The following is a 26,845-nucleotide window of genomic DNA, read 5'->3' as shown; positions in this document are numbered from 1 at the left end:
AACGGGGGTGACGCACCAGTCATGAGACAGGAGGCGCCGCCGTGCGACGATACACTGCGTTACAACAGCAACTGTTACAAACTGAAAACCTTTAATGTTAATTAGTGAACATTAGCTTTAAAAATCTACAGAAAAGTTAAAGACAGTAGCAACAAAGAGGGAAAGTGAATCTTTAACATATTCATTTTATGTAGGTTAATCTGCTGTGAAGCGGTCAGGGCTGCACAGCAAAAGAACAAAAAAAAAAAAAGCTGTTCAAACAGTTTTGTGCATTCCAGAGCAAAAGGGAGGTGTATGCTACCACTCTAAACTCCTCAAGGTCAAAAGTTAAAAGATCTCAGTTTAACCACTCGTTATCTTATGGGAACAGAGTCGTTCAGTCTGTGTTAGAATTTTCCATCACAGCCTTAATGGGACTGTTAGTCTGATTTTGCACTTTTGGACAAACACAAACAAGCTGTTTGTCATTGTTATCAATCTTTTTGCTAACCCACATATGGGTTCTTACATCATATAAATGAGAGAAGTGTAATTTTAAGAGTTGGAAAACCTTAGAAATGGCAGTGGTTCATGTGGATATTTATTTCCCTAAAAGGTAAACTATGTGTTGTTGCAACACAACTGGTGACCTACCCAGTGTGTACCCTGCCTCTCACCCTATGATAGATTTTTTTATATGCGTCACAATAATATATTTTTTTATAAAGCCAATCACAGAGTCTGACATTGTGCTTAAATGCGCTTTTCTCAAAGTTTGCATGAAGTCTTGGAACTGAACTGAATCACAAAAATAACAATAGTTTTCATAAATTATATATAACGATAATTTGGTGATAGACCTTTGATAAAAAAGTATCTGATGGTGTGTCAAAATCAACTGTTTGACTTCCAGATACCCAGCACAGTAACAATGTAATGCTGAAATGTTTCGAGTTTTCGTGAGCTGATTAGAACTGAGTTTGATAAGATGTGAGACAATTTTAATTTGAAAAGACTATTCCAGACTGTAATACTATACCTGGATCAAGAAAAGTATTCTGTGATATTTTCTTTATAATTTCTGCAACCCCTTTTTTCATACAAGATACCAAAGCTACTTTTTCTTTTTAAAATAGCCTTTTCCACTACTTTTTAGACCAAATCCTTAAATAACTGTCATTATTCTTGTGGGGGAAACTTTATGGATATCTCTCACAGTAACACACAAGCGGTGGAAATGACTACGAATATTTGTTATGTAAGATAACTGTCGTGACAATAACATTAGTCCCAAACATTGCTGAATCAATCAGCCAAGTGTTTAGAATTCAATGCCTTGATTATTAGCCACGCCCCAAAGACGGTGTTCCGCTTTTCTATTTGTAAATATTCAAATCACGTGGAAATTTAGTCCAATAAGCACCATTCTCTTCCCAGATCGTGGGCGTTTCCATTTGTGCTCCTGCTGCCGAGACCGGGAGCTAGCGTGAAGCGCTGTGTTAACGACACAACGGTAAGTAACAAGAAAAGATCCGAAATAATAACTTTAAGTATTTAGGAATGAACATACTAAGGAAGCTGCATACCAAGAGTAGTTCAGATGCTCGACTGTATATTCTGTCTTGGGCTCGTAGACTTCAGACGTTGAGCTTTTTTTGCCATTGTTCGGCAAAGCTAGCATGCTAGTGCTAACTGTAGCTGAGGTTTCAATGGGGTCTCGTTTTGTCTCCTCTACCATTTTGGTGTCTGATAAGCAGCAGACAAGAACTTAAATTCAAAATTCTCAGTTAATGTGCATCATATTATCGAGTTTTGCAATTGGCGGGAATAATGGTAACACACATGGCTGTGTTTCCCGATTTGTGGAGCATGTCTGCGCAGCTTTAAACCGCAGTCGGTCGGTTTTTGTCGGGGATGCGAGCTAGCTGCCGTCAACAGCCAGACTCTGCGCCGAATTAAAATGGCGTCTGTTTTTAAATCCACGAGTTGGAGCTGCGAGGGTTCGGGGACTGGTTGTTTCTTGACGTAAAGGTTACGTTTCAGTGTGAAGCTTTAGTGGCTCGTGGGGAGTGCGACATGAGCTCATTTTGGCTTTGTGCCATGTTTCGGTAAGTCGTTGACAGGTTGGAGCGTAGAAAACGGGGCAGTACGAGCCGTGTTTAAGATTTCTGCTCTTTTACGTTATGTCAGCTTTGTATCCAGGTACAGAAAGGTAGACCCACGATGGGAATGCTACAGTATGTGAGACCTGTGGGTGTGTCGCTATTATTGAATGAGAAGTCCTGCCCGCCCACTTCACGCCACTATTTGATCCAGATCTTAGCGTTTTGCTGTAGTAACACAGTAGCAGCTACACTCATCACGTCAGACAACACTGATGAACACTCAGTCATCCATGAAGGTTCTGCTGTTACCCTCCACTCACATTAATCTGTTTACACCAGCCTGGTTTTTATTTTTATTTTGGATAATATATATATACATACATACATACATACATACATACATACATACATACATACATGATTGCCCTTTATTCTGAAATATTGTGGTTTGTAGACACGAGTTTATTTATTACTGTGGAGCAGGAGAGGCTGGGCCTGTTTAGTGCCTGAGGCTTGTAAATGTGTACCAACTATGTTGCTGCAGCTGGGGGCCAGAGATGCCAGTGAAGTGTAAAAACATTTTCACCTCTGAGCCACTGAGTGTCGAACAGCGACAAACTTGAAATATAAAAAAATGTTGGGTTTTAATTTTGCCCTGATTTTTTTATTTTTTTATTTTTATTTTTTCCCGTCCTGCAGACTCAGACAGCAGCAAAGTCATCTGCTGCCAAGACGGCCGTTTTAATACTGTGGGTCACTGGATAAAGCAGCCGTCACGGTCTCCACAACAGCAATGGTAAAATTTTCATTATTCAAGTCTTACTGCGCGTTGTTTATAGGGCAGAGGATATCCAGGCATTTATATTAAATACCAGTGTTAACAGGACAAATGATTGTGACCCATCTGATGCAGCCAGCATGTTGCTGTTCCATGATGCCCGGGGCTTTGGGAACACATGCTGGCTGCTTTCACATCACTGCCATCACTCTCCCATAATTTGGCTTTGGTTGCCTGTGCATACCCTCTGCTTGTGTAATGATTAGTTTTAGAAGCTTGACCTCTGTGTTCAGTATTTCAATTCATCAAACAAGGTCAGAGGAAGGCGGTCTTAGTTTGGTGGCCCGTTTAATCTTGATAAATGGTTTTTCCAGGTTGAGCAGGAGCTATTTCATAAAACTGGATTAGTAAAGTTAGTTGAATAACTGGTCTGATTAGAACCTCGACTGAAGTTTGAGGAGCTGCTGCATAAATGTGTTAATCTGGTTAATTGTCCCAGGGTAATTCAAGATGAGGTATTGATGTATTTTCAAGAGTAAAAGTTAGACTTTTATTTGTGGAATGCAAGGTAATAAATCTCATGCACATTCTTGTCATGCATTGAAGTCTGGGTAGTGTTACGATGGGAATGCTTTGATTGAAACTAATCTCGTCTAGCCATGTGACAGATATGTTCCCTTAAATTCACGCTGTTGTTTCTTTTCACCACTAGCCACCACCAATGCGCCACCGCGCCATGCGTGTCTTCATGAATGACGACCGCCATGTTATGGCAAAACACTCTGCCATCTACCCGACACAGGAAGAGCTGGAAAGTGTACAAAACATGGTGTCTCACACAGAGAGAGCACTCAAGGCCGTCTCTGACTGGCTGGATAAACAGGAAAAGGGGACAACAAAGTCTGACTCAGGCACAGAGACTGATAAAGAAAGGTGAGATGTTGGAGACTTTGAGTAAACAAGTACCTTTTTAAAACCAAAGCTGACTTTGTTTCATTTTATTCTTCTCCACTGTGCATCCGGTGTCTTTTCAAAGTGAGCATAAGGATCAGGCCACCCGCTCTCTGCGTGGCGTCATGAGGGTGGGACTGGTTGCTAAAGGCCTGTTACTGAAGGGGGACCTGGACCTAGAGCTGGTGCTCCTTTGTAAGGACAAGCCTACCATCAGTCTGCTGAAGAAGGTGTCTGAGAACCTTGTTACACAGCTCAAGGTGAGAAGTGTGATGATTCACTCTATATTTGGAAAAGTTTTATTTAACTATAACATTGCTATTTCAGATAACTTGAAACTAAACTAAAACTAGATGCGATTTAACACAAATAAAAATAAAAAGTAGATTTAGAAAAAGGCAAATTAAGTGAGCAAACGTTTATAAACTATATTAGTTTTAGTCTTTGTGGTGCATTATCAATCTGAAACTTTGGGTCATGTCTTGATAGAGATTTGGGGTACCTACGTGGCTGTGATGCTACTTGTATTGTAATGCCTGTAAAGTCTTAGCCTTATCAAACATATTTGTCATTATAGTAATTGGAAAAACTAAAACGGCCCATTTTAGAACAATAAAAACTAAACTGAAACAAGCAGAAGCTGAAAGCTAACTGAAATTAAACTGAGTTGGGAAAATTATTTTCAATTTTGACATGACTGATGTTCTGGGTGTCCGTGTCATCCTGTGCAGTAAGGACAAACAAAACTTCCCACTGGCAGCATGCACACAAGCAGTGACTCCGACCCAAAAAGCAGCTCCTGTTTCTGTGAGCTGGGAAGAGGAAATGTAAAGCTAAAATGAATTCAAGGCTGCAGTAAACCAATGAAAATGTTATTTGGCTGAAATCGTCCGCCTGCCAGTATTCGTATTTTAAACGTATTGATTAACATTGTGTTAGGCCCGGAAAGCTTGTATTTTCGGGTTAGCCCTTCACACTTGGGGGTACTCTTTAATTAAAATTTCGGTAAATGTAAGCATTAAATAAGCTAATCAGAAGCGTCTCGCTTGGGTGAAAACTCCTCTGACCCAAAAGTGTCTGCAGACGGACACATTTGTGGGAACAATGATAGTAATGGGTATTATGGAAAAGCTAGTCGTTGCCTTTGTTCTTATGAAAGTGAAATCTGCGATTGCCTCACCAGTGAGAATTTGGTTGGATGAGAACATATCCATTGATATAAGCCTTGAGATTACATCTGTACTGGTATGTAAACTGTTGGGGAAAGTTACTGGTAGCAGTTTTAATAAAACAAAATGATCTAGGACCAAGAATCTATATTTGCTAGCTTCATAGATTTCTATAATAACTCAATATCTTTAAAATGAAACAAGACATTAGGGCTTTTTATAAACCCAAATTTAGAGGAAAAAGCGATTTCAAAGTTTTCATTCTGGATCCCTGAGTAGTGTTATGTTGTTAAGGAAATCCTACAGTTGTATAGTCTTTGGTATCCCTACACGTGTCCTCCTTCATGACTGGATAAGTTAAAGAAACCAGTGTCAAGTCTTTTTTTCTTTTTCTTTTTTTTTTTCTTTTTTTTTTTTTAAACTGTACTGATTGTCTTGTTTTCTTTCTTTCAGTTGATCACAGAAGACAAGTATGTGGTGACCCAACAGATCCGTGAAGCTAGCATCGTCATAAAGAACACCAAGGAGCCCCCTCTCACCCTCACAATTCACCTGACGTCCCCTTTGGTCCGTGAAGAGATTGAGAGGGCTGCAGCTGGAGGTAAGCTCCTGATTGAAAGCCTCAGTGTTTTTCTTTCTTTTTTTCTTTTCTTCTTTTTCCCCTCTTTTTAGTGGCACCCTGTTTCCAGCAGGGAGGCCAGGCAGGTAACCAGCCTAGACAGATATTGTTTATTGGGCCTTCAATGGAGCTAGAGGACAAGAAATGCAGTCACATAATGAAAGTGTGCTATGCTTATAGCTCTCTAGACACTCTTGTAGTTCCATGTAATGTAATTGGACATTTTTGATGGCCCAATATACAGTATAGGGCAGGTAGTTTACTGACTTCTGAAGACGTGGCTTTCTCTTCCCCTTTAATGATCAAGGTCACCAAAGAAATGAAGGCTTACTGAGAATTTAACCAAATACAAAAAGAGAGACCACTTTGTTTGCATGTGTTTTATCATTGATGATGAACAGTTTGCATTGCAGCAAAAATGAGTAGCAAAACGTGCAGTGACACCCAGCAGTGGGCTATTGACAGTCTCTGATGTTGTTGAGCAGGGAAGGCTCGGGGTTGCAGATAATGACAAGGGACACTTGAAATTGCCTGTCCAACCACACCCAAAAATCCAGGGGTTGGTCCCACATGTCAGCTAGTAATAATTAATGGCAATGTGAAACATGTAGTTATTTGGATTATTGGTAGCTATACAACAAAACATTTGTATTTTGCGTTTTTTGAGTTTTCAACAATAGACCTCTACCTTGACTTTATCTGTAGCTTCGTGCTCACAGTGAGGCCCAGTTTGGGACTTTGTTTAATTTTTTTCTTTTTAAGCCATCAGTTTTGCTGCAGTGTGGACTTTTTTTTATACCCACCTTTTGTGTATCTGATCATTTTTGCCTGTGGTTTCAATTCTGATTCTCTCTGTCAAGCCTTCTAGTTTGTCAATTTTTAGGGACGCTGGACCTTTGACCAACTGGCCGCTCTCTGTCTCGGAAGGGGCAAAGCGCAGTGTACCCAATCTAGGGGTGAAGGGGAGGGGCTCTACCTCCTGTTAGCGCCAGAAAAAGAAAACTAGACCGTTTTAGGCAATGAAACTAAAGCATCATTTGAGTTGAAGCGGCTATGGAGAGACAACCTCCCATTTGATGCAACCTATAAATCCCTTTATAAAGTTGCCTTTCTACGTCAGGGATTTATTTTTATTTCTTGTAATCTTATTTTTTTACATATTCCAGTTACAACGCACTCTGCATTACAGTCACTCCGGTGGAATTTAAGTGTAATTGTTACGTGCCGGGTCATGTCAAACCATATTAACTGGGAGGTTGGGAGCGTTTGGTGGTTCTCCAGTGGAGGGGTCCCCCTCCCCTTTCCCCTCCTGGCTGTGGTTTGGGAAGGCTGCCTGTGTTCCCCCTGGCCGGCTGACAGAACTCCCCTTGGTCAAACTGTACCTTGTCTTCTTATTCCACCTGCCAATAGAAACGCTTTCAGTCAACGATCCCCCGGATGTTCTGGACAGGCAGAAATGCCTAACTGCCTTGGCGTCTCTCCGCCACGCTAAGTGGTTCCAGGTTTGGATCTTGTCTTTATTTGTCTCTAAAACAGAAGTAGTTTTGAGTTTGGTTTTATGCTGTTTGTCTTTTATTTGGGCGTTCCATGTGTTTTTTGTTTTTCTTTTTTTTTTTAAATTTACTCTTTTGAAGTGTACTTCCTGTAGTAATTCTTGATGACCTGGATGTTTGTTTCCTAGGAAACCTTTGTCATTGCACTGTTGTAGAGTTGTTTTACTCACATAACAGATTTTTATTGCTTTATCATTTCATAAACGGAGAAATTGTTGCTTTTCGGTCCCTGATTTTCTTTGTTTTCACATTTAGCTTAACAGCTTCTAACTCAAATCAGTAAAAAAAAAAAAAAAAAAAAGGGGGGGGGGAGAACTAATCCATGGTTTGTCCAGGTGCAATATTTCTCCAATGTCAGTGTTGCTGTGAGTGCTTTGTCATTATTTTCACACTTCTGCAAGTCGCAAGCTCCACTTTTGGTAGAGAAAGGGTTCCTTGTAGTTAATTGTGTTTGATTATATCTCATTGTAGTATTTTCGCCTGTTTCATTTCTGGCTTTGACACTATAACGATCAGTGCTCCATCTCTGCAGCTTGTTATTGTAGAGTATGTGGCCTCAGCTGTTTCTGCTCTCTGGCTGTTTCTGTTACTGTGTGCCACAAAAGCAGCAGAAATATTGCACCTCGAGTCATATTTTAAACTTCCTTTGCCACTAACTTAGTCATGGCCTCTTTTAATGACAGCACATGTATGCATATCCTCTGAAATAACACACTTGTTAATCATTTTAAAGTTGACATAAAGTTTGAGGTGGCTTTAGTCGCGCATTCATATGCATGCTTTTTTTCCTACAAGCAGTAACTACACCATCGATCATGCTGGCTATTGATTTGCAGACATAATAGGCTTTTCCACCAAAGTGATCAAACATCATTCTGTCACCTAATCTCTCTGGACATTTACCATAATGACAAAGCTAAAATGCTGTAGTCTGTGTGGCTTCATTTTTATCTTTCCACATATTTGAATATTTATCTTTTTGTTGCGTACAGTCTGCTTTTCTGTTGTGTTGTTGTTTTTGTTGTTGTTGTTTTTTGTTGTTGTTTTGTTTTTTGTTTAACTAAGGCTGTTTGTGCCCCTCCCCCCACCCCTTCTTGTTTCCTCAGGCTAGAGCCAATGGGCTTCGCTCCTGTGTCATTGTCATCCGGATCCTAAGGGACTTATGCGCCCGCGTCCCAACATGGGCCCCCCTTCGGGGCTGGGTGAGTAAAAGAAAACCTTATAACAAAAAAAATAAATTTTAGATGGACAGATATGCGCTGATTGTGCCTTTTTAAGACTATCAGATATGTTGAATAAATATTGCCTAAGGCTGATGAAAATGTCAAAAAAGAAACTTTAAAATTCCTTTGTTATTGCTTTCAAGACACCACTATCTCACGTTCTAATACTGTGACCTGAAATCTCTTTGTGTAAGGGCTTAAAAATAGCATCCTATCTCTCATGCTTTGCAGCCATTGGAGCTGATCTGTGAGAAAGCCATTGGCACAGGGAACCGGCCCATGGGTGCAGGAGAGGCTCTGCGGAGGGTTTTAGAATGTCTGGCTTCAGGAATCCTCATGGCAGGTATACACCTGAGATCTCTTCTCAAAACTTTAATTGTGCAAGTGTAATTGTACTTGTTTAGTTTGTGCGCTTATTTCTAAGCACACGCCAATGCTGTCGTTTGTTTATGTTGTAAGATGGGCCTGGAATTTCCGATCCATGTGAGAAGGAGCCAACAGATGCAATTGGTCATTTGGACCAGCAGCAAAGAGAAGACATCACAGCAAGTGCACAAGTAAGTGTGTGGCAGCAGCAGTGCCTCAAAAAGTCCCCAAGAGGCTGGCTACAAAAGCAAGCTCATGTCCATCAACATCAGTGTTCAAATTCCCAAATATGCAGCAAAAGAAGAAAAATCATGTTTACAGCCTGGTACAAAAAAACAGCCCAACATGATCTGCATGGAGAGAGATTTGTTTATTTTATATTTTTAACTGATTTCAAATTTAGGTTTAAAATTGGGGTCATTGGGGAAAAAAACTCCAGTACTTTCAAACTCTATTGCTTAACTTGAATTAGCTGGTTTCTATGATGCAGTCAAGCAGTTTATGGTTGCAGCATGCTGATGAGTTTTGCTAGCCATAGCTGGTGACTTAGCACTTTACCCTGTTGTCCAAATAGAGTCACTTCTGACTTAAAATAAACGAATAAACAAAAGAAATGGCTCAGACACTAACAACAGGGCTTCATAAACCAGTGAGTGATGTCACAGTGTCTGTGTCCTTCTTTCATATACAGTCTGTGTTCTGCATATTCATAAATGGGTATATAGTTAACATCATGTGTTTGTTTGTCCTCAGCATGCCTTAAGACTGTCAGCGTTTGGACAGCTTCACAAAGTGCTTGGAATGGATCCACTTCCTTCTAAGATGCCCAAGAAACCTCGACCTGAGACTCCTATCGATTACACAGGTAAACCTGAGATTTAAGTCGTCTACAAAAGCACATTAGACATGGAAGTTTTGTCTGTGCATGGTGTATATTTAATATGTATTTAGTATAATTTGAATGATCTCATTGCACAACTTCGGTTGTTGTGTTTCAGTGCAAATCCCACCCAGTACAGCATATGCACCACCAATGAAGAGGCCTATCGAGGAAGAAGAGGGTACTGATGACAAGAGTCCCAATAAAAAGAAGAAAAAGCTGCAGAAGAAATGTAAGTTCTCTTTTAGCTCAAGGTGCGTGCGTGCGTGCGTGTGTGCGTGCGCTTATCTGGGCATGGCAGAACAATCTGTGCCCAGGTAGGTGCGGAAGAGAGACACTTGGGTGATCAGATGTGAAGTTCAGCTGTATCAGAAATCATGAAGTGTGCTGCCATTGATAATGTTACTCAAATATGTTCCTTTCTTTTTGAATTGAATTAACAATTTTGATGTTTGTTCACTTTCAATAGGTTAAAGATGTTTGGTTTTAAAAATTATAACTACATTACTACTTTCTGGTCAAAGAAATTTCACTAGTCTGATGATTAAAGTAAAACATTTGGATTTTACTGTATGTTATTATTGTTATCATAATGCTGTTTTTCTGACTTTATCACCAGCTGCAGAGGAGAAGGCTGAGCCTCCCCAAGCCATGAATGCCCTAATGAGGCTCAATCAGTTAAAGCCAGGACTACAGTATAAGCTGATCTCCCAGACTGGCCCAGTTCATGTTCCTGTCTTTACAATGGCTGTAGAGGTAGATGGCAAGACATTTGAGGCTTCAGGCCCATCAAAACGCACTGCCAAGCTGCACGTAGCTGTAAAGGTAGGCAAAACATTTGCAAGACTGTCTGAAATGCATATTAGATTTCATTGTTGCCTCAGTGTCTTTTTGTAGTTATAGTTAGACTTTATTCTTGTCTTTTTAACCTACAATGAATCTTCTGTGGGCACCTTTTAGGTTTTACAGGACATGGGCCTGCCCACTGGAGTAGAACTAAAGTCTCCTGAGCCGGCAGTAAAAGCAGACGAGGCAGTAGTAGCAAACACTGTGGAACAACAGAAGCCAGTAGTGCCACCTGTCGAAACTATCACTGCTGCCGCAGGAGCAGCTAATGCAGAAAGCACTGAAGCTGCAGAGGTATGTGTGTCAGCAACCAGCTTTTGGGTTGTTTCCTGTACTGCTCAATGTGTCATTTTACCCACCAACTCTTTCTTATCAGACTGCTCGCCAGCAGGGACCAATCCTCACTAAACACGGCAAGAACCCAGTGATGGAGCTGAATGAGAAGCGTCGAGGCCTCAAGTATGAGCTCATATCAGAGACCGGCGGCAGCCACGACAAACGTTTTGTCATGGAGGTGGAGATCGATGGGCAGAAGTTCCAGGGCACAGGATCCAATAAAAAGGTGGCTAAGGCTTATGCAGCTCTGGCTGCACTGGAACGGCTCTTCCCTGAAGGCTCAGCACCCGAAGCTGCTAAAAAGAAAAAGGGACCACCCATGGTAAGCATCCCATTTCAAAAGTCCAGGCCCAAGATTTTTGCTTAAAGCATGTTTGTAGTTAAAGTAACTGTGGTTCATGTTGTATTTTGTGTACATCAGTTCCTGTACAGCTCAGTGGTAATGTACCATGACAGTGATGAAAGAGTAACATCCAACAAGTTTACATCTTGTGTTTTGCAGTGAAGTAAAGTTGTAGGGTCTTGTGTTTGGGGGGGGGGGGGCGTTCTGTATTGGAACATCATATTAAAATGGCAGTAAAAGCCGTAACGATTGGACACACAACACGCCAACTTAAGAGCTGCATGACCAGCCGAAGTGCCAAAAGAAGACGTCATATGACGTCAAAATAAGCTCATGACACAGGCAATGCAGCAAGTATAATGGCCACATTACTGCTCAAATAAAAAAAAAAAAAAGTTAAAATTAAACGTGCTCTGTTCATCTATTTGAGTTAATTACTGATGTTAGAAAGGATTGTGTCACATCTTAAAAACATGAGACGGTTGCCTCTTAACAGGCTGACAAGTGAATTCTATCTGAAGGATGCACAACAGAAGTATCTGCCAAAAAACCAAAGGGGGAAAAACTTTAATGAGCATCTTTCTTCAATGCTCTCTTCCACTCCCACTGCTATCTTGGATTTGGTTGTCAAGAGAAAATTATAGTCCATTGTAGGGCTTGCAATAAATGGAAATCTTCTGTTTAATGGTGGCAAACGCTGGCTCTCCTGATAAGATAATCTGCGGTTCATCCATGTTATGTAGCAAAATACTATCTTGAGTGGATGCTGTTAGCCACTTTACCCAGACTGTTGAGCTGATCTGGTAAGTAACTACTTAATCTGCTAATGGCATTAACTATGGCTAGGTTACAGCTAACTGGTTAACTGTTTTGTTTGCTAACGCTATTAATACAAAAGTATAATGGTATTGATTTGAACTCTTTACCCTTGAAAGGCTACCATGAGTAACCATTGAAGCTCTTTTCTGCGCGGAGTGCTTCCTGTCATATTTTAGGCCTGCTTATAGAACAAAATGACTGGGTTTGCAACAGAAGTTAGCGAAGGTGGTCTCTGCCTGTGCAGCTACCCTTTGTTTGATGACTATTACAGTAGTTTGTTTTCAATGTCTTTACTGGTATTAACTGAGGTGTTGAAACTCACCATTAAAGGTACAGGGGAGGTCATCAAATGTTGCCTTTATGACGTAAAGAGTTAAGATATCAGCAAATAAGGTACGGAAACAACACTAAGATGAATAACTAAAATTTGCTAGTGTTCTTACTCATATGGGGGAAGTAGACTAGCTGTAAAATATAGTTATGTAACATGTACTTTTGTCATTGTTACTGAAACACAGGTATGCAGAAAGTTATGCTGAACTCCTTTTAAGTGATGTTCATTTTCTCTTTAGCACACGCCAGGGTTTGGCATGATGGGAGCCCCTGGACCTGGAGATGTCGGCGCCCCCAGGGGCAGAGGGAGAGGAGGGCGAGGTCGTGGAAGAGGCAGAGGTTTCAATAATGGAGGCGGCTATGGCCAAGGAGGTAAAAACAGATCCTGGTATACTGGTACTGCTGGTAGACTTGGTCAGTGTGCTTGACACAGTGTTAAATCTCTTGAAAATAAAACTTATGTGCTCCTCCTAGGTGGCTTTGGAACATATGGTTATGGGAACAACGCCAACTCCGGATACAGTGAGTGTCCATTTCTTCCTTTCTAATCTTGTTGTGGGTAAGAATGTAATCTTTGAGAATCTGATTTACCCCGTGAGCTTCAGAATTATATATTTTTGCCAGTTTGTTAGCATTGATGTCCTCCTGCATCTGGCTAGAACTCTGGGAAATGTAGTCTGTGTTTAAAAAAAAAAAAAAAAAAAAAAAAGTTTTTTTTTTTTTTTTCCCCCAGCCAGCAAGACCATATGCTGGGTTGTTCCCAGTTCAGTGATTTTACATTTCTCTGCTTTAAGCCACAGGATTGAATCTGGTTTTGACAAGTCGCCTCTTATGAGTACCCCTTTCTTCGTTCTGGCAGCCTGTTCTGAGGACTGACCTACAAGAGCGTGACAGGAGCAGAGAAATCTAAAAAAGAAAAAAGACCAAAACAAATCAAATTCAGTTTGAACAAAATCCGACCAATGAGTATTTCACCTGCCACAATTTTAAGGCAGGGAAAAAAATTCAAACTAAAATTTAAATCTAATTTTGATCATTTTTTTTCCCCCTTCTCTGCCCTGTCTCACTCTTTAGGTGACTTTGTCTCAGACTGCTATGGCTACCACGAGTTTGCGACATAGATGTTCCCCCAGTCTTAGAAAATCCAAAACTGTGCTGTAGCGAGGATAAAAACGGACAAAATACTCAGTAGTTTTCCCGAAGCATCACGAACTCCTCTTCACCACCAAGTCCTCAACCCTTGGAACAAAGTGACAACTACCCTCTGCCCTGTCTTGCCAGTTCTTCTTGTCGTAACCATGGCACCTCGGGGAGATGACGTGCCACTTGCATGCATGTAGCCATAACACCTTGTTCTCTCAAGTTGCCGTGGATGTACCCAAACTCCTGGATCTCTGCAAGCTGCAGGGCCGATTTGTTGCAGAGTATCTTCACCCGTCATACTGGGGGACGGGGCTTGTTTCTGGAGTGTGACTAGCTGGCAGCTGGACTAGACTGTCTTTTGGATTGTTGTCAAGACCACGAGGATGGCCTGGTCTCTCTCTTTATCTTAACGTTTTCTTGGATGCAAATGCTGAGAACATTTCCACGTGGATTGCTTTTTAGTTCACTCTTAATGCTTTTTACTCACTCCCATGTTTTTTCCAGTTTGCTTTTAAAAAGTGGTCATGTGGTCTATTCGAAAACAACAAAAGAATCTGCTGTTTCTGTATCACATCAGCAACACTTGTTAAGTCATTACTGCACTGAATGCCTGATGTTCTTATTTTGGGGATGTCTGCAGGTTTCAGTTTTCCATCTGTATTAAGTTCTGAACTGTAGCTGTTGGAAGACAGTGGATGAATTGGAAGATCTGATGCGTGTTGGTGAAAAGACTTGTTCTAGCTGTTTTTATGTTTTGTTTTGTTTTAGGTTTTTTTTTTTTTTTTTTTTTTTAAATAAATGTGACTTCATTCATCACTGTGCTACTGCAGGCTTTGTTTTGATTGTCACGCACAATGTATTGCCATTAAGAAACATGTAGTAGGTGCAGCCGCTGCCATGCTATGTTTGTTTTTATGACCATGCAATGCCCTTGTTTCACAGATTACTACAATAACGGAGGTACAAACGGAGGACCTGGGGCATCAGGCAGCTCATCGGTTGGCCCTCCAGCTAACACAGCACTGGGCCCAGCACAGGGATCCTATGGTTCATACTACCAGAACGATGGAGCCTACACTGCCGCTTCTGCCTGCAAGCCCCTCAAAAAGAAACCTATGCACAAAGGAGGGAAAGCATCTTTTCCAGGTCCCCCAGGGACAAATAGTGGGCCTGCAGGGGGCTACCAGTCTGGCAGCGGCTCAGGGCAGGGCTCCTATAACCAGTATGGCCAGGGCTACGGGCAGGGAAAGAAGAGTTTCAACCAGAACCAGGGGGGAGCAGGTGGATACTCGTACAGCACTGCATACCCGAGCCAAGTGACAGGAGGAGCTGGAGGTAATCAAGATTACAGTTACGCTGGTAAAGTGTTGGGATTTTAAGGATTCTAAGAAAAATTTTATTTATACACATTTTCATCACTAATTGTCATCGTTTTGGTGCAGGTTTCAACAACCAGTCCGGTTACAACTCACAGGGAGGTGGAGGAGGTAGCAACCAGGGCTTTGGTTCTCAGTACCACAACTCGGTGGGCTACGGCAGAGGCGACAGCAGCATGAACTACCAGTACAGATAGACGACTGCGTCCCTCCATCTGTGAATCTCCAGCACCAAGCACCCCGCATCAGTGTCTCAAGCCTTCTCCAAAGAAAGTGATTGACGGCTTGCCTGTGCTCTCTGCCTTTTCTATGTTTGCTTCGTATGTGCTTTTGGTTTGTATGTAGCACATGTGGGCACAAAACGAGATATCTGGACTTTGATGTGTCAAAGCAGAGTTGTGGCTGAATTTACTGGTCTGTTTCAGTGGTCTGGTCAGTGCTTAGTCTTTTTTAAAATTATATATATATAATTTTTTTTTTTTTTTTTTTTTTTTTTAAATCGATACTACCAGTCCCCATTCTCATCACTAAATATGAAAGCCGATGCTACAATTCACTTGCTTGTTCTGACTTGGTTTCCTTTAACAGTTATGTGGCAACAGCATTTATTTCCACATGAAATTTAGTACAATCTTGTGGTGTTAAACTACAGGGTTGTGTGTTTTGTTTTCCTTTTGTTTTTGTAACAATTCAGTGGACCCAAGAACAACTTTTCTCCAGTGCTTGTAATTTTGGCTTATTTTGTAATTTACCTACTGTGATGTAGTTATTTTAATAAATGGTTTTGGAGATTACTGGAAAGTACACTTTACGTTCTGGTGTTTAAAGTCACATTTCTGCTCAATGTAGCTTTTGGATTGGGTGGGACTTGTTTGAGTTAATGTACAACAAACTATGTTTGTATCAATAAAAGACTTTTATTTTGAATAAAAGCCTTCATTACAGTTTTGACTAAAGTTATCGGCTAACAGTTATAATCATATAAAGTGGGGTATTTCACAGGTAATATTAAGCAGGCTCAAAGGAAATCTGGAAACGCTACCAAAATTACAGCTATAAGCATTTGGAAACTGGGTAAAATAAGTTATGATTTTATTTTATTCTTTTTAAATGTTCATAGATGCCCCTAGGGTTATAAATGTCCTGTAATGTAGTGGCATCACTGAAGCGGAAAAGTTTGTTAAAGGTTAGTAACCAATAAAATATAGTCCGACTGTAACTATGTTATAGAAATGACGCTTTCTCACTCATCCTTTGGTCGGCAGTGGACCAAACCACTTTGAGAAACGTGGGGAGTCAGTCTTTTAAAACATATTTATATGCATAAACATCTGCCTATGATTAAACCAGTAGCTATTTACAATTATATAGTTATATAAAGGGATGTGCTGAGGCCAAAGCGTTTTTCGCAGAAAAAGGGATGTTAGACCACCTTGTACACCATAATATCCGCCCATACTTGGATTGCCATGACAACGCAATTTTAGTCTGCTTTAGGACGGTGGCTACAAAGGAAAAAAGAAGCTTAAGTCGCTCTTTTTGAACTTGGTGCTACACAAAGACCCAGTGTAAGATAAGTAAGGATTACTTTGAGGTGTACATCAAGCAAAGTTTTTCTAGTAGAGTCTAAAATAAAACTAGCTTTTATGGAGCTTGTAGGTAGCATAATAGGTCCAATTTCATCTATTGATAATGCCTGATAAACAATGTTTAGCTATGCAGGGGCGGATCTAGAGAAATTTTCTTAGGTTTGTATGGAAATCAAATGGGGTAGCAAAATCACAGCCTTTTTTTTTTCTTTACACAAATGCTGGTGTTACATTGTATACAATGTATTATATATGGTTAAAATACATCAAATGCAGTAAATGTATACATGTTTCATATAAATATAGTCTACAACTGTCTTATTTTTTAGCCCACACAATTAAACATTTCAGTTACATAAAACATGGGATATTTGATTTTATGTACTGTATAGTCTGTATAATAAATAAGTATGTAGCCCAATAAGTATAAAATCTAGACAGCTACACAACATGAGGTGGTTCAGTTACAAACACAAGTCTAACTAAATTGTCTTATTGTCTAATTAAATTGTTACATGCTTAAATTTACACAAAATGCCAGAAATCTGCACTGTCATGAACACATTTTTTCAACAATGGATAGTAGTAGCAGTATGTGACAAGAGTCCTTGGGTAAGACACTTCACCTACCGCCTACTGGTGATGGCCAGAGGGGCCGATGGCGCGATATGGCAGCCTCGCTTCTGTCAGTCTGCCTCAGGGCAGCTGTGGCTACAACTGTAGCTTGCCTCCACCAGTGTGTGAATGTGAGAGTGAATGAATAGTGGGATTGTAAAGCGCTTTATAAATGCAATCCATTATTATTATTATTATTATTATTATTATTATTATTATTATTATTATTATTATCAGTCAAAAACCTTTATATTTGGTGTCCATAAAAAGCTAAAGTAAGTATTTATTTTTGTTTTATTAAAAGATTAGAAATTTGATTCTGAAACAATTTCTCTGTTTGTTTCAAATTCAAAAACTAAATTGCACAGAAATACAATATTTACGGTAACCCATTTTATGTCGCCCTAGCTACTCCTTTTTTTCTGAACTTTATTTGAAATTATAAAGCGAACAGTCAGTCATTCCAGTTCAGTTTTTACAGTAGACATACAGGGCAAATAAGAGTAACAATATACAGTACAATGAAATAAGAAGGATAAGCCCTAGCTACTCCTGCTTGTTCGGCCTCCGAGAAAGTGACGTCACGTCCGGTCTCTTTCGGGCTTCGTAGAGCTACAGCATGGCGGACACCGGTGTGTTGGAGACGCTTTTACAGCGGGTTGAGAAGGTGGACGACGGCGTGGACAGCCTGGCCGTGGCGACCAGCCTCGGGGTGGATCATCAGGTCATCGTCGGGGCCGTGAAGAGTCTCCAGGCTCTCGGTGACGTAAGTTTCACGAAGAAGCAGCGGAAGTTAGGCTGTCACAGTCAAATGCACGGTGACTGATGCAATAGGTTGAGCTGACAGCCGTGTTTGTTACCTGTTGTACAGGTAATCTCAGCCGAGTTGCGCTCCTCCAAGCACTGGGAGCTGACCGAGGAGGGCACCGAGATCGCCGAGCAGGGCAGCCATGAATCCCGGGTCTTTAGCTGTATCCCCCAGGAGGGCCTGGCTCAGAGCGAGCTCATGGTTAGTGTTTGAAATTAATTAATTAATTAATTATTATCAGAATAACAAAGAATCTAATGCATTAGGTACCTGACGGAGGTAACTTGCTACACACTTAAGAGAAGCAAGGTTTTGATTCTTAAATATCCCTGAAAGTCCACAATATTACGAATACAACATCCACTCGACTGTTTATGCTCAGGTTTTACGTGTATGTATTTTATGTTTGTCAAACATCTGTATTGAATTTCCCAATGTCTGCATCTCTCATGTATTTTCAGCCTTTTTTGATGTTTCAGTTAAACTTTCTTAAACTCTGCCATCATTTCTGTGTAGAAACTGCCATTTGGGAAGATCGGCTTCAGCAAGGCCATGTCCAGCAAGTGGATAAGAGTGGACAAGGCCCACGAGGGTGGCCCCAGGATATTCAGGACTGTAGGTGTTCCATCATACCCGCCTTTTGTTGTCGCCTTTTCTGATTGAGGTCAGTTTTCTCATTAAGGTGTGTGTTTTTGATCCCCAGGTGGAGAGCATAGACGACCAGGTCAGGGAGAAACTGCTTCTGGTGCAGAAAGGCCACAGTACTCAGCTGGAAGAAAAAGAAAAGAATGAGCTGAAGAAGAGAAAACTGCTCTCTGAAGTGTAAGTCCTCTTGTTTAGTTAGTGGTGAATGTGTACCTTTTTCTGCCAGTAGGTGGCAGGAGACGATTAATTGATACTCAGGGGTTTCCCTGCTCATTCCAGCTTGCCTGGTATTACTGGATTCAAGTTCTCATCAAGCTCAGCAGTAATAAGAGATGAACATGCACAAAGTAGACAGGCATCTCTAGAGGTCTTCAAAAACATAGTTAAGTGTGTTGAATTTCATTCAGTATTGCAACAGGCAATATTTTCACTTCACATTTCACACACACATGAAGTCTGCTGCTCATGGGGTTTCAGCCAAATCTCTGCAATGGTAGCTAGGAGTGTTAAACCATCAGATTTTATGTCACTTAGTGGTCTGAATCATGTTAGCTGATTCGTTTCGTAGAGTTAGAAATTATTCTTACATACAGGCGGGCGGGACGGGCAAACACATGATATAAATGTTTTTAAATGGTCCCAAAAATATTTGCTGCTGCTGTTTCCAGTCATGGAAAGTGGAAGTGGAAAAAAGTCTTACAATTTCCAGAGTAAAAGCTTTAAAATGAGCTTTACTTAATCAGATTAAGGTTGTACTGACACTCCTCTGCCTCAGCATGTTTGACCCTGTAAGTCTGGTTCATTTGATTAAATGTGATGGAAGAGGTGATCCCCGGTGTGATTCAGCTGCATTCAGCCTGAGTGGAAAATTCATCACTGTGTTAAATAACCGATGAATCCGTAAGGCATGGAAGCGGATGGCGTGTCACTGTGCGCTAAAAACAACCACACTTGCTTTGTGTGTGTGTGTATTAGAGTGGGCGTGATGGTGGGAGGGGTGATGTTTACATTTGAATGGAGAAGAGTGATGGAGTAAAATAAGTGGAACAAATAAAGATGTACTAAAGCGCACTCGGGTCCAGGATGCAAAGTAACCGTGTGTGTGTGTGTGTGTGTGTGTGTGTGTGTGTGTGTGTGTGTGTGGAATATGGCTTCAGTTCAGATAATATAATATTATATAATGATATTTTTAGGTAAAGCCTTTTATCCTTTTATTAATACAGCTGCATATGATCTGCTCCCCTAAAAGCTCAATAAATCTTTTATACAGGTCTGAAATGATTCTTGTGTCTTAACAGTTTACATTTGCATTCTCAACTGTGGCTCTGATGCTTTGGAATAACCTTCCCCTCCATATTAGACAAGCGTCATCAGTGCAGGTCTTTAAATCCAGATTGAAAACGTATTTTTATTCTCTGGCTTTTAACTGTGTAGGAAACTGACACCTTTCTTATTAATTTTATTGTATTTTTAATTTTGCTAGTTGTTTTGATCGGTGTCGTTCAGCACTTTGGTCTGCCTGGTGTGTTTTTTAAAGTGCTATACAAATAAACCGCTTGCCTGCCTGCATCAGCACCACTCCAATAAGCCCACAGGTGCCTAAAAGCAGCACAAATTAAGTTTAACAACCAGCTTAACTTCATTTAAACTCATGATTGAAATGACACTCTTGTCCATAAATGTTGCATCCTCTCTGAGCAGCAGCAGAGCCCCTGCTTAAGAATAATGGATGTGAGGAAACCGCTGTGAGGAGCACTAGAAAAAGTAATAATGATTTGTTGGATCTACCTAGTTGGTTTTCCCATGTTTACCTAAGTGTAGAACTAGAGCTCCTGCTATCCTGTCAGCACTCCCCCCCAGCACAAAAATGTTTTGCTTCTATTCATGTTTACGTTTGATGTTTAAATAATCCTCCCAATGTGAGACAGATTTAACCATCACATTGTGATGTGGCAGCGTGGCAGGTTTGTCACAGAGGTTCTTGAATTAACCTCACAGGATCTCTGCTAATTAGCTTCACATCAGAGTTTCTGTCGTTTAGGGAAGTGATCATGTCGTGGGTAGACATGATGTTTCTGTGAGAACATATATGTGGCTATATAGCTGTTGGTCACATCTGACAGTCTTTCCTCCTCTGACTGGTTATTCAAAGCAGACCCTGACGTCATCTCCTGGGCCAAAGCTGGTCCACAGATGGGCGGATGTTTGTGTTGTCTCCATGTAGAATGGAGGTCTGTTTAAAAAGTGATGAATCTGGATCATTATTGCAAGAAAGGAGCTAAACACATGTTTGTTTTTCTGAACGCCATCACAACTAATCTGTGTGGTACATAATGGATTTATCACTATGCCACACTAGCTCAGTAGGAAAAGAAATGGGCTTGAAAGTGTGAGGTCACAAGTTCAAATCCATGCAGAGGTAGGGCTGTTCGATAGAACCATATATATCGGATGATGATATAAAAACGTCTATCGTTTCATTTTACGCTATCGTTTGTTTCGTGGTGTCGCAAAATAAACTGTTTACGGCAATATTTTTTCATCGTTTTGATGGTCACTGTAGTGGCTATATTAATTTCTTAAAGTTCTCTCTTTCTCTTATATTTTATATAACCACACTATGGACGGACAAGCGCCTGTTTTTATGCGTTGTGGTTAGCAACAACGACGTTAACAGCATCGCGTGTCTGCTTTTTTATGTTCCACATAAACCTTTCACAATAAAGCTCAAGATCCTGTTGAGGCTTTTCAAAATAAACTGAATCAGGTGAAAGAGCAGATTATTTACGGATGAGAATTAAAAAAAAAGAGCCGCCAGGTGCTAAAAAATAAACCTTAGACTCAAACGTTAGAACAGGCTTTTCCCCGCAGCACGCCGTGTAATAAATACTCACAAAGAAAACGGCGGCCGTTACAACTTATGTCTAAAAATGTATAGTTTCATGCATGGGTTAAAACACTCGACTCCAGCTACACGACGCGCAGCTGGAAACACTTCCCGCAAGACGAGCTGCCCGAGATTCACAGAATTTACAGAAAATGTTACATTTTTGTGATTTATATCGTTATCGGGACGATAGAATTCTTATATTGGAATAGGAGATTTTGGTCATATCGCACAGCCCTGTGCAGAGGTGTACTTTCTTTCTTGCTATTAAGAATGTTCTGCTTTATTTTATTCTAATCAATAAATTCATGCAAGAAGTACCTAAAATCCTTTATTTTGAAATGATTTTTCTGCTATGAAAGTATGAATCAAAATAAAAATAACTGCATGTTTTTACGGTCTTTAGATTGTCAACAGCAGTACCTTTCTGCGTACTGAGGTCATTCTAATTTGTGTTCAGGACTGTGAAGTCTTACTGGATCACTAAGGGCAACTCCTTCAGCACCACCATCACCAAACAGGAGACGGAGCTCACCCCTGAGATGATTGCCAGGTATGTAGAGATGCACTCTCCTCAGAGTTTCAGTAGCTCATCAGGTAAAGCGTGCGCACAGAGTCCTCACTGCAGAGGCCTGGGTTCAATTCCAACCCAGGCCCACCCTCCTCTGGCAGTCAGTGTCAGCCTGCAGGGTCCTGAGTGAGGACAGAGAAAAAATCTGCCCATAAAAGGGGACAAGTCCAAAGATGTGGACTCAGTCCTAAAGGCAGGGCAGGACAGATGCTTTAGCTTTCATGCTGAAAGCGACAGAATGAAAAGAGCGCTTGCACACTTTTGTTTTTTTGCATGAAATCATATCATAGAGGATTTGGCTAAAAGCAGTATCCAGATGTTGCATTGCCCAAAATTCAAATTGGTATTCTGCGTGCTGCTCCGTGCTGATTACGTGCACTGTAGATTCGCCCGCCTCAATCATCTCAGCCACAGATTAAAAATGGCGAAATGATTTGAGAGAAATGTTTTTGTGTTACCTCCCTGCATGTGGTGTGTTCCAGTGGCAACTGGAAAGAGAAGAAATTTAAGCCCTACAACTTTGAGGCCATGGGTGTTGCCCCAGACTGCGGTCACCTACACCCGCTGATGAAGGTGCGAACGCAGTTCCGGCAGATCTTCTTGGAGATGGGGTGAGCAGCTGTGAAACTGGGAGAAACGCACACATTCGCATAATAAAACACCCAGTTAACCATCTGTTTCTTGTAGTTTCACCGAGATGCCGACCAACAACTTCATAGAAAGCTCTTTCTGGAACTTTGACTCCCTCTTCCAGCCCCAGCAGCACCCAGCCAGAGACCAGCACGACACCTTCTTCCTGTCCGGTGAGCCCGAGGTCACCGAGTGGTGGAAATGAGCTGCGAGTTCAATCGAGAATGATTTCTGATCACCCTTCACTCGCTGTTTTTCAGACCCAGCGCACGCCCACGAGTTCCCACAGGACTACCTGGAGAGGGTGAAGAAGGTCCACTCTGAGGGAGGCTACGGTTCACAGGGGTGAGGCGTGATCACAAGCTCACTTAACAAGTAACAGTGTCGTTGCTGTCACTGCATCTCATTGCATTTTATCATCTCTCTTGTAGGTACAAGTATGACTGGAAGATAGAGGAGGCTCAGAAGAACATCCTCCGCACTCACACTACAGCAGTCAGCGCACGCATGCTGTATAAACTGGCACAGCAGGTGAGACTGTAGGGACGCTGCACTGACCATATAAATCAGAGCTGTCTGGTGATTTGATTTCTTGGTAACACTTCATAATACAGCTCACGACTAAGAGTGTAATTCCCCCGTCAGTAAATGTAATTTCAACATAATGTTTGTTTTCTGAAGTAAAACATAGAGTATGTTTTAGACAACAAGAGCACAGCGTTTGTCATTACCATGTCTTAAGACCTGCCCTTTAAGCACCCACTGACTTTTTGGACAGTGAACTGGAAACTTGACTGAGATCCAGGCCTTACGCCTGACCTCACTAATGCTCCTGTGTCTGAATGTGAGTAATTCCCTCCATAGAAGAGCAGCAGCAGCAGATGGTTTAAGGTGTGGGTTCACATTGTTTTGACGTCGTATGTGTCCAGTCAATAACTCTAAAACTCTTCTCCCCTTCCTTTTCTCCTCACACTGATAACCAGGAGAAGTTCACCCCCGTCAAGTATTTCTCCATCGATCGCGTGTTTAGGAACGAGACCCTCGATGCCACCCATCTAGCAGAGTTCCACCAGATAGAGGGCGTAGTAGCCGACTATGGACTGACTCTGGGAGACCTCATGGGTGTTCTGCATCAGTTCTTCACCAAACTAGGTGAGGACTGATAGAGGACACTGGACTTGAAAGACCAAAGTTTGGAAGGGACAAATGTGCTGATAGTTGTTTGTAGAAAGCCTCTTAATACTCACTTTAAAAAAAAATAAATAAACAGACAGTTACAATATCCTATTCTTTTACCAAACGCCTTTTTTTAGGAATTACCAAACTACGCTTCAAGCCTGCCTACAACCCCTACACAGAGCCCAGCATGGAAGTGTTCAGCTACCATGAAGGTACAGTGCAACTCTGTTTTTATGTAGCGCTATTAGTCTAACTTACACACAACAGAAACCTGAGCTTTAAGAAAGCCAAAAGAACGTCCTAGTAGTCTCTTTTATAGACATTTCTGATGGTGTATATTAGGGGTGTCAAACATAAGACCCGGGGACCAGAATTGGCCTGTCAAAGACTCCAATCTGGCCCACTGGGAGGCTTTGGAAAATGTGAAGGAGGACATCAATTTTAGACTTTTAACTGTAAGTTTTATAGCTTTCACCAATGATAGAGACCTCCCCAATGGTCATTCATGTGACACATCGCAATCAATAATCATCTAGTTGATCTTCTTTACACTAGACTGAGATGTAGTGTTGAAATTGTCCTTGTTGGTGGGCTGTACACAGTAAAAATGAGTTTGACATCCCTGTTTTTTGTCATTTCTTTCCACGTGTACAGGATTAAAAAAGTGGGTGGAAGTGGGAAACTCAGGAGTGTTCAGACCAGAGATGCTGCTTCCCATGGGCCTCCCTGAGGATGTGTCTGTAATTGCCTGGGGCCTGTCTCTGGAAAGGTGAGCGTGCATGAAAAGCAATACGAGTTAATTAGCTACAAGGAAAACTGAGAGGTCAGCCACGCTAGACACAGCATGAGTCTAAAAGGGAAGGACGTCAGTACGTATCTCCCAAACTATAGTAGATGTTCCATGTAGGGATTAAAGGTGTGTGATTAAGTCTGTGTGTACTCATAATCACTTCTTGTGTACGCGCTGAACTGACCCACATTGAAGAAATGTAGGTTTGTTTCCTGTGGAGGATTACTCCTGCTTGTACGTGAGTTTCATTTCTATTATCCTGTGAAATTATTTGAGGTCAGACTGTGAGTCTCTGCCTTTCTCTTTGCTCACTCCCGCTTTTCTAAAGTGAAGTCGTCCCAAATGAGTCGCTCGCTGGTCGCGCCGTCGCACACTGTATTCAGCTTGCTGTTTGAATCGAGCGCTAATTGAGTCTTAACTACGACCAACTGTCGCAGCTAATAACCGTGGAGTGAGTGAGCTGGGTAATGTTCCGTAATCCAGGGCGAGTAATCCTTTACTACTCCGACCTCTGTTGTTTTCGCTCTCGTCTGTTAGACACAACATAGTCGCGTCTCCCAACAGAACAACCGCTCACGCGGGCTTCTCCTCTGTCTCGCAGGCCCACCATGATTAAATACGGCATCAACAACATCAGAGAGCTGGTGGGACACAAGGTGAACCTACAGATGGTCTACGACAGCCCTATATGCCGCCTGGACTCCTGAGTACCGCCCAGCTGTTGTTATTAATGTTATTATTCATTTGGATGGACCCTTTCCTTTTTATCTTTACTGTGTAACACCTCATACCCACGTCTCTCCTCAAAGCCCGGCACCACCGCTGTCCCCTTTATCAAAGCTCGGCCAGTAAAAGCAGTTGGCCTGAAAGCGACTGTAGCGCTAAAAGGGACGGGGCTTTTTTTCACCACAGCCTTCAGACAGATCTGATTTCAAAGGGCTTTAACACAAAAGAGCATCTTTTTTTTTTCTTTTTTTTTTTTATGAACTCCACACTGCAGCTGGGTGAATGAGGATGAGTCTTGAATTTGTTACAAACTGCCTTTTTTTACCACCTTGACCCTGATCTACTATATTCAATCATCTTGTACAGGAAAAATAAAACTGCAACTTTTGGAAGTCAAAATAAAAGCTTTTTCCAGGTATCAGTGCAGTCTGGCTTGTAATTCTTCAAATGAGCATGTTTTTACTTGTATGCATGTATGAGAAACATACACTGTAAAGGTAATCCTCCCACACATTTCTAAAAGCATGCAGCTTTTCAGTGAGATGCCGATCAGCAGCAGGACGACTGAGTGACGTCTGCGTCTTTACCAGAGAAACAAAGTTAAAAAGATATTAAAATAAAACAGATCAAGTCGTATCCCAAAAGGTTGATTCTGATCATCTGGACGAAGCGTTTTCAGTGGGAGAAACATTTCGTCACTCATCCAAGTGTCTTCTTCAGTCTCAGCTGACTGCAGGTTTCCCCAATCTTCTAAACAGTACATTTGCACAAGCCCACTGAATGAACAATGGGCTGTGAGGTCAGTTCTTTGGTCATTAATATGCAAATTGCCATGACCATTGATCAAAGACCATGAGTACAATTCAGAGAGAGTTGGGGAATGGCTGCAAACACCGCGTTTCCGTGGCCTTTAAACAACAAAACACGCTGCGCTAAAAATCGGTCGACCCCAAGGATCAGGTCCCCCGACACAAACAGAGTAACAAAGTGTACGCTGTTAAGTGCCAGGAGGATTGCCATGATTTATACATCAGGGAAACCAAGCAACCTCTGGCAAAGCTGATGGCACAACACAGAAGAGCTACCTCGTCAGGCCAGGACTCAGCAGTCTATTTACACCTACAGGCCAGTGGACACTCTTTCAATGATGAGGATGTACACATCCTGGACAGGAGGAACGCTGGTTTGAGCGCAGAGTCAAGGAGGCCATTTACGTGAAAAGGGAAAGACCATCTCTGAATCGAGGAGGGGGCCTAAGGGTACAGCTTTCACCATCTTACAATGCTGTGGTTGCAGCCATCCCCCAACTCTCTGTGAACAGTGACCGTTGATCAGTGATCAATGATCTTTGATCAGTGTTGAAGACTAAAGAAATCAGTCATGGTTGAAAACACTACATCCAGATGATGGATGTATGGATGATTGATCATGCATCAAGACAGATCAGGCTGTAAAACTCTAAATTTCAGTGTCACATAACAGTCCTGATAGCTCTTATGCTGAATAGCGAGCTTTCTGCTCATGCTAATGTTGGTTAGCAAAAGCTCACATTTGAAACTGAACTGTACCGCGACCATCAAAGAGAT

At 41.5% G+C, this 26,845-nt stretch overlaps 2 protein-coding genes across 3 annotated transcripts; both read left to right on the top strand.

Annotated features, from left to right (window-relative positions):
• Window positions 1–1,401: 1,401 nt before the first annotated feature.
• Window positions 1,402–15,763, top strand: ilf3b (interleukin enhancer binding factor 3b). 2 transcript variants are annotated; one of them, XM_004562916.5, is made up of 18 exons: window positions 1,402–1,492; window positions 2,784–2,880; window positions 3,575–3,795; window positions 3,899–4,073; window positions 5,436–5,583; window positions 7,012–7,103; window positions 8,261–8,356; window positions 8,609–8,720; window positions 8,837–8,934; window positions 9,497–9,608; window positions 9,742–9,855; window positions 10,243–10,448; window positions 10,584–10,763; window positions 10,846–11,127; window positions 12,540–12,672; window positions 12,775–12,822; window positions 14,386–14,778; window positions 14,886–15,763. In XM_004562916.5, the coding sequence occupies exons 2-18, from the start codon at window positions 2,878–2,880 to the stop codon at window positions 15,014–15,016; spliced, it is 2,544 nt and encodes an 847-aa protein (XP_004562973.1). In that variant the 5' UTR covers window positions 1,402–1,492; window positions 2,784–2,877; the 3' UTR covers window positions 15,017–15,763. The 2 variants fall into 2 exon arrangements, with proteins under 2 accessions (XP_004562973.1, XP_004562974.1); XM_004562917.5 differs by lacking the exons at window positions 14,386–14,778; window positions 14,886–15,763 and adding an exon at window positions 13,375–14,375.
• A 1,832-nt stretch (window positions 15,764–17,595) lies between these two features.
• farsa (phenylalanyl-tRNA synthetase subunit alpha) lies at window positions 17,596–25,677 on the top strand. Its single transcript, XM_004562914.4, has 13 exons — window positions 17,596–17,789; window positions 17,895–18,032; window positions 18,348–18,446; window positions 18,535–18,653; window positions 21,824–21,916; window positions 22,417–22,545; window positions 22,622–22,737; window positions 22,825–22,909; window positions 22,996–23,095; window positions 23,548–23,716; window positions 23,878–23,955; window positions 24,398–24,512; window positions 25,135–25,677. The coding sequence occupies exons 1-13, from the start codon at window positions 17,643–17,645 to the stop codon at window positions 25,238–25,240; spliced, it is 1,494 nt and encodes a 497-aa protein (XP_004562971.1). The 5' UTR covers window positions 17,596–17,642; the 3' UTR covers window positions 25,241–25,677.
• Window positions 25,678–26,845: the final 1,168 nt, after the last annotated feature.

This window comes from Maylandia zebra, linkage group LG4 (genome assembly GCF_041146795.1).
Source record: "Maylandia zebra isolate NMK-2024a linkage group LG4, Mzebra_GT3a, whole genome shotgun sequence".
NCBI lineage: Eukaryota > Metazoa > Chordata > Actinopteri > Cichliformes > Cichlidae > Maylandia > Maylandia zebra.
The sequence above is the reverse complement of the archived record's forward strand: the minus strand, read 5'-3'. Positions and strand labels throughout refer to the sequence as shown.